Source organism: Adiantum capillus-veneris, chromosome 4 (genome assembly GCF_014529385.1).
Source record: "Adiantum capillus-veneris isolate H3 chromosome 4, ASM1452938v2, whole genome shotgun sequence".
Taxonomy (NCBI): domain Eukaryota; kingdom Viridiplantae; phylum Streptophyta; class Polypodiopsida; order Polypodiales; family Pteridaceae; genus Adiantum; species Adiantum capillus-veneris.
The window spans coordinates 169,101,440-169,108,820 of NC_140934.1; the positions used below are offsets into that span (position 1 = coordinate 169,101,440).

At 44.8% G+C, this 7,381-nt stretch overlaps 1 protein-coding gene across 1 annotated transcript; it reads left to right on the plus strand.

The window, feature by feature from the left end:
• Positions 1–1,768: 1,768 nt before the first annotated feature.
• Positions 1,769–2,756, plus strand: LOC147460338 (uncharacterized). Its single transcript, XM_086511693.1, has one exon. The coding sequence runs from the start codon at positions 1,986–1,988 to the stop codon at positions 2,754–2,756; it is 771 nt and encodes a 256-aa protein (XP_086367819.1). The 5' UTR covers positions 1,769–1,985.
• The last annotated feature ends 4,625 nt before the right edge of the window (positions 2,757–7,381 follow it).

Here is a 7,381-nt window from a genome sequence, read left to right on the forward strand (position 1 = left end):
GTTTCGTAAGTTGCAAGTAGTTAGATATTGTGTAATTTCTCAAATCTACACATATCTATGTGCCTTGTAAACCACTTGTTTGGTTGATTAGTTGTCTTGATGGAACACTTTGGTTTATCCAAAACAGAAACTGCTAGGTTTAATTGTGGTCATCAAAAAGGAGTTTGGCTTGCTTTTTTAGCGATATGGTACAAAGTCGATATGTAGATTTGTAGTGAACTTGAGCATTTTCATACATCCTTTTGACGGTTATCATTTGAGTACCAATTGAGCTCTTTCAATCGAAATTTGCTTAGTCCTTGAGTACGCTGAGTTTATGGAGCTATGATATTATGTTATTATTTTGAGTCACATATGCGTGGCAGCATCAAACCTTCCCTTGGCATTAATGAGGTATGAGGGAATGCCATTGGTATGTTATGCATGATCTCAGTATTTGGAATGTCTACAACATGCATGCACACAATTGTATTTTTTTACATGTTGAAGAAATCAGTCAAAGAGCCTGCACAAAACTGAAGTGCATGCATGTAATTCGGTGTGCACAACAGAAATACGTCTGTATGTAAAATAACTTGGGATATTTGCAGAAATTGCTAAGTGAATTCTACACGAACCTGTGTCTAGTTATTTGGGAGGTTGAGTGCCTTAAGATTTGTGGGAGTCTTTCTTGGTGATAAGTTGTTGTGATGGACGCTTCAGTTTCTAAATTTTTGCTTTGCTGGTGACTATTGGGAGATCGGCGCAACTGAGGTTGCGGTTGAGGTCAATGCTACTGGCATTGGTAGTGGGGAAGTCATAGCTAGAGGAAAGGGTGCTTGCACTAGGCACCCATGTCTCTGAATTTGATGGGGTTATTCATGATGATTTTATTACTTACGGCATGGAAATGTTTTTTTTTTTTTTTTTTTTTGGGGCATTGCCGTAAGGCAGGGTCTATAGGGAGAAAATTTGCTAGCATGGCCATAGGGGCTTAGGCCAATCGAGAGTTGCAGAGCAAGGGTGTGTTTTTTAGGTGGATGGCATGCATGGGGATCAAGGTGGTAAGGTACGTAAGGTACGGTACGTATTCGGTGCGACTTGTACGTAGTACCGAATGGATAGAGTTGTTAAGTACGTAAAATTCGTAGGTTTTTTTTTTAAAATGTCAAAAACCTACAATACGGTTTGTACTTGATAAAAAATTCGTAAGTATCACTCCAAGGATGTTAGTTCACTATTCTATAAACCAAGGCAAAGCTTTCATACGAGTTCCTGATCGTGCTTGCCCTCCTATATTCACCACCGCAATGACGTTCATGTGTGCTCTACAAATGCAAGTTGTGTCGAAATGTCTACAAAACTAGGTGTTGGGATAAGGTTAAAGGAGGGCAAACAAAAAATTCTTGTCACAATAGGGTTTATTTCCACACATTACCCACAACACTGCGTCCAAAAAAAAAGAAAAAACGTACACTACGAATCCGTACGGTACGGACGTACCGTACCGTACAGATCCGTACGTACGTATGGATCCTACTATTTTTGTTGGGTCCATTGGGTACCCTTTTCTGTGTGAGGTTATGTCGCAGGTGAGAGCGAGAGGGTGGAATGGATTGCGCTAAAGCAAATAGGCAGAGGGTGTAATATCGCTGAAGAATTGTAATTTCTCTCTCTCTCTCTCTCTCTCTCTCTCTCTCTCTCTCTCTAGCCATGCCTACCTGCCACCTTCCTTGCCAGCGCCACCCCACCGCGCAGCCCCTACACCCCCTGTAGCTGCCCACGTGCCACCCCTGTGGCTGCCTACGCACTGCTGCTGTTTCATCCCCTGCACACGCTACTGCTGTTTCATCCCCTGCACACGCTACTGCTGCGGCTGCTGCACCCGCTGTGGCTGCCCTGCTGCGATTGCACAGTGCCAAGAGTGTAGCACCTGCCGCTGCCTCACTGCACCAGGCCCGCTGTCTCACTACTGCATGTAGCCACTGCCGCATGTTTCCCCACCTATGCAATCAGCGCACATTAATCAAAGGGTATCCAGAAGCGGTCGAACAGTGAGCTCATCGCCTTTTAAATCAATGTCGAAGGACACGCCCCCCAAGGATTCAAGGGACACGACGATCACATGTACTACACAGGACATTTGGGGACTGCTATTGTCTATCCAAGAACAGGTACGACAACAGAATGAGGTTATTTCATGCCAAAATGAAGACCTCAAGAACTTGACACTACGCAACCAAGAGTTGGATCATACCATTGCACTGCAAGCTCTGAAGCTTCAACAACAAGAAGACACCCTGAAAACACTGCAAACTCAAGTGCTGGAACAAGGCAGTCACATAACACAGGTCACCAATAATGTAACCGATGCACCGGAGGGGTTTCCTCCATCTTGGGCACAAATAGTGAAACAAGAGAGGACAATGGGACACAAGACAGGAGAGATGTATACGTATGAGAGTATGTATACGCATGAGGATTCTACCGAATACAAGGAAAGGGAGAAAAGATCCCAAAACATTGTGATACGAGGCATGCCAGAACCTGAGGGGGAAACAGTCATGTCATTGAACGTAGACGTTACCACCCTGTTAGCAGAAAAGCTTGATATGCAAGATGCAGGGGTATATAGGGCACATAGAGTGGGTCAGAAGAAGACTGATGCTCATAGGGCAGTTGTATGCACAATGTTGGATGCTCGCAAAAGGGCCATAATTTTGGAAACTGCACGCTTCTACTTGAAAGGCACTCAGTACTATGTAAGTGAAGATTAAACACCGACACAACAGGCAGCAAGAAGGAAAGCATATGAGGAACGTCTCAAGGAGAAAATACCAGCATCACCGTCTAAAAATGCATAGGGGCACGCGACCCATGGGATCGCGACCATATAGGTAACAAGCTGGAATTGTAGAGGTTTCCCATGGCATAAGGGAGAAGGGCTGGTGGATATTCTACCACAAGTTGACATACTCTTCCTATTGGAAACATGGGAACAAAACACATGCAGGCTGCCGGACATTAGTGGATATATCAAGCACTCCGTATGGTGGAATGGTACCAAAATGCGAGGACAAGGAGGTGTAGGTGTAATGTATAAGGAAGAGCTTCAAAAGATGGTTGAGGTATGCAAGATCGATGACCACAAGCGCTATATATGGGTTAAGGTTTGCTCATCAAAAGGATTGATCTTTGTTGCAGGATGCTATATCCCGCATCGAGAGTCACCTTTTTATGACACAAACCAGCTATCCAAAAATGACCCCTTTGCTGACCTATGTACAGACATTGCAATATATACACAAGAGGGAGCAGTTGTCCTTCTTGGGGATTTGAATGCCCGGATTGGAAACACACAGGTACAATTGACAGACCATTCAATGCATCCTGCGGATAAGAATGGGGAACTTATACTTGGTTCTATGTGGGATAGATGTTCAAGTGATAACATCATGAATGCACAGGGGTCAACCATGATAAGTATGATGAACTCAATGCAGCTTGTAGCCATGAATGGTGCGGATAAGTTCGTACACTCTGGATCATACACTTGCTACACGGCAAATCATGGGAGGAGTACAAATGATTATGCCTTGGTGAGATACGATGCATTGGAATTGGTCCATAGTTTTGAAGTGGGTAGCAGGCTACCAACCTCCGACCATACCCCAATTCATATATGCCTACACATGCCCAGTATGCCTATTGTCAACACAATGAATACACCAAATTGGTCATACAAAATGCAACTCACGAAGAAAGAGGACTATGCTAGTCTCTTAGATAGCTGACTGTTTAACCGGAACATGCCTTGTGACATTGAAGAGACGTGGAAGATCTTCCGACATGCAATGGAGGAAGCGGCAAAAATTACTATGGGCAAGTATCAAAATGGTAAACAGACCAGGAAGGGTTTACCTCATAATCCTTGGTTTGATGTAGAATGCAAGGAGGCCAAACGCAAGATGAGAGGCTTAGCGCAACACTCAACTGAATGGGAATGGGCTTCTAGAGAATACAATACACTCAAGAGGAAAAAGAGACGCATGTATGGACTCTCAAAAGAACAACAAGACCTCAGCAGGTTCAAGAAAGAGCCAAAGAAGGCTTGGCGTAACATGAAGGGGAAGAAAGGGGATGTGATGGGAGATTTCAGCCTAAATGAAATGTATGCTTATGTACAAACTTTGTATGCCCCGTCGGGGACTCAAGAGGCGATATACACGGGGGCTCATGCCGAACATCCAAAGCCCATCACCTTCTAGGCAGTCATTAAAGGCCTCAAAAGCCTGGCAAATGGGAAAGCAGTTGACACATTACATCTTACCTCTGAAATGCTGAAATGGTCAGGTATTGAGGCTAAGAAATGGATACACCATATGATGAATCAAGCAATCAACCAATACTTACCCCAAGATTGGCAAGAAAACTGGGTGAAAGCGCTCTTTAAAGGAGGTGACCGCAATTTGCTCACTAATTATCGCACCATCATGGTGAGCTCATGTATGGCAAAACTATTTGGAAGCATTATTGAGAAAGATCTTAGCACATGGGCTGAAAATAACGGGAAACGTGCCATTGGACAAGTAGGATTTGGAGCCTGCACAGCACGATAGACCACCTTATCACACTCCGGGTCTTGATGGATGAAACCAGGCTAAAAGGCAAAACCTTGTATTGTTGTTTTGTGGACTTCACGAAAGCGTTTGACACAGTACTCCGTCAAGGGCTATGGTCACGTATGGAAACTCTGGGAGTTCCTATGCATCTTAGGGCAGCAGTGGGACGTCTCTACCAAGAGGTCAGATGTAAACTCAAGACAAACACAGGTTTCTCACAAGAGTTCAGGAGCACTATGGGAGTTAAACAAGGATGCCCTTTGTCACCTACGCTTTTTGGACTATGCATAGAGGAGCTTGATGATTTCATTAACAAGGCTATGGGAGAGGGGGGAGATCACCCTAGCATTGGTACTTTCACGCTTCTGCTCCTCATATATGCCGACGATGTGGTTCTCTTTGCCTACAAGGCACTCCTTCTACAGAAACTTTTGGATGCAGTACATGCATTTTGCAATGCAACGGGCTTGTCAGTCAATGTAGCCAAAACAAAGGTTATGTCAGTCCACACATGTAGAAATGAGAATCAGCCCATCATCACGTATGACGGGCAAGCACTCCAAGCGGTTGAGAGGTTCAAGTACTTGGGCATCTATGTACCTTCAAACCATGCATGGGGAAGTTGCGCGCAAAACAGAATTGATGCAGGACAAGCGAAATACTATGAATTTGAGAACATGTGCAAGCAAAGTGTCACAAGGCGATGGGAAATCAAGTCTCTAGCATTTGCTGTATGCGTGGTCCAAACAATACTTTACGGTGTAGAGGTATGGGGGGGGAGTATCCCCGCTAGCACTTGGAATGACATTGAAAAGATACAGAAAAAATTCCTATGTAGACACATGGGGATCAAAACTACCACCCCATACTCAGTGATGCTTTTGGAGACAGGAAAGAGACCCTTGGAAATGCAAGCCTTACAGAGGGTACACAGATACCTCATGAAAGTTAAGATGATGCCGGAGAGCCGTCTACCCCACATGGCATGGCAAGCCGGATGTAAACCGCAAAAGAATTACAAGAGTAAATTTCTCACATCCAGTCTCGTAGAAGATATACGGAAATGGTTCTCTAGATGGAATGTGGGAGACCATTGTTGGGGTATAAAGCCCAATGTGGTCGCCCAGGTAAGTGGGCGGGCCGCCTGGTATGTACACATATTCTTTTGTAAAAACCTAATAAGAACTCACTATGCTCTACACATTACAGTAGAGCGAGTTCACCATATCGTCGTGCTCTTCTTCTGGCACTCTCTCTCGCGTCGCACTTCCGCTCGTACTCCTTCAACTGGTATCAGAGCTCAGATCGAGGCTCGGGGCAGCACTACAGGAGGCTAGAGTCACCAGCTCAGATTGGAGTGAAATTCGACAGGCGAAGACACGGTCCCAAATCCTGTGGGAAAGCCCAAAGGGCTTGGTGTTCTCAGAATTTCATTCTGAGGTCATCTCGTCCACCGTTCGGCTTCGACAAAGGCCTGCACAGGCCATTTTCGACAACGTGGTCTCGGCGGGTGCAGATCCGACTCTGCAAATTTGGGGTTTTCGGCCTACGACTGCAGGTGCTGAGGATATCGACACTCCCAGAGTGTTGATTTGTGGCTGTCTACACATCGAAGGACGGCTCACAGTTCTTGGAGGCGTGTCACATACGACACGGGCGCATCTACACACAGACTGTAGGCGACATCCACTGGTTCATCAGGTAGCTTGTGTTTGTTGCTTGATATTCCAGATTTCATCCTGACATTGCAGGTACTTCCACATGGGATGTATTGTCAGAGATGATGTATGTCTGTTGAGGGTTTGCTGGCTGTGAGTCACGCAGTAAACAACCGCCGCAGCGGTTACAGCATACAGTGGGAAATTTGTGGATGTATGACTTTGTGGGAAGTCTATGTACTGTCAGATTTATTGCAGCCTTTGTTGAGGGTCGAGTGAGGTTTTATTGAGCTAGGGGATTCTCGAATGTTGAGATCCTTTCGGTGATACAGGTCTTGGAGCGATCCCTCGAGCACCCTTAGATAGGCAGCTAGGATGTACTGACTGTGAGTTAGACAGTTGGGATTGCATCTTTGCTTTACTGCCGTTGAGACATTGTCGCAGTCTATGCTTACAGGACAGTGACAGGATAGTCAGAGACAGTACAGGTGCAGGACAGGTTTACCCGCAGCTTACAGTGTCAGAGAGACAATGGTTTTTTGAGCTGTTTTTTGGTCTGTTTTTAGTACACCAGAGCCATTTTACAAAGGAGACTCTACCAAAATTTCTGCAGAATCTGAAGCTTTCTTGGTTCATTTGACAGGTTGATATTGGTTCAGAGGTCAGTTTACAGGGGAAACTTTGCCGAATTTTTCCCAGAAAAGTAAACTACTGTAAAGCGTAGCTATGGCTGGATCACAGGACACTGCTCTTTACAATATCAAGAAGTTGGATGGAACCAATTTCCCATTGTGGAAGAAGCAGATTTGGCACGTGTTGGTACAAAAGAAGCAGATAAAACCTATAAAGCTCAAGGGGATAAAACCAGAAGATATGGACGAAGATGAATGGAGCGAAATGGATGAATTGACACTTTCTACCATTATGCTGACTTTGGCAGAAAGCGTTTACTTCAATGAAGCAGACGAGATGTCGGCTTATCAAGCATGGTTAAAGCTTAGTGATCTTTATGAGAAGCAGAGTGCAGCTTCACAGGAATACTGGCTTAAGAAGCTTGTTGACTTGAAGATGAAAGAAGGGACACCTATGTCCAATCATTTGAATGAATTCAACACAATCTAT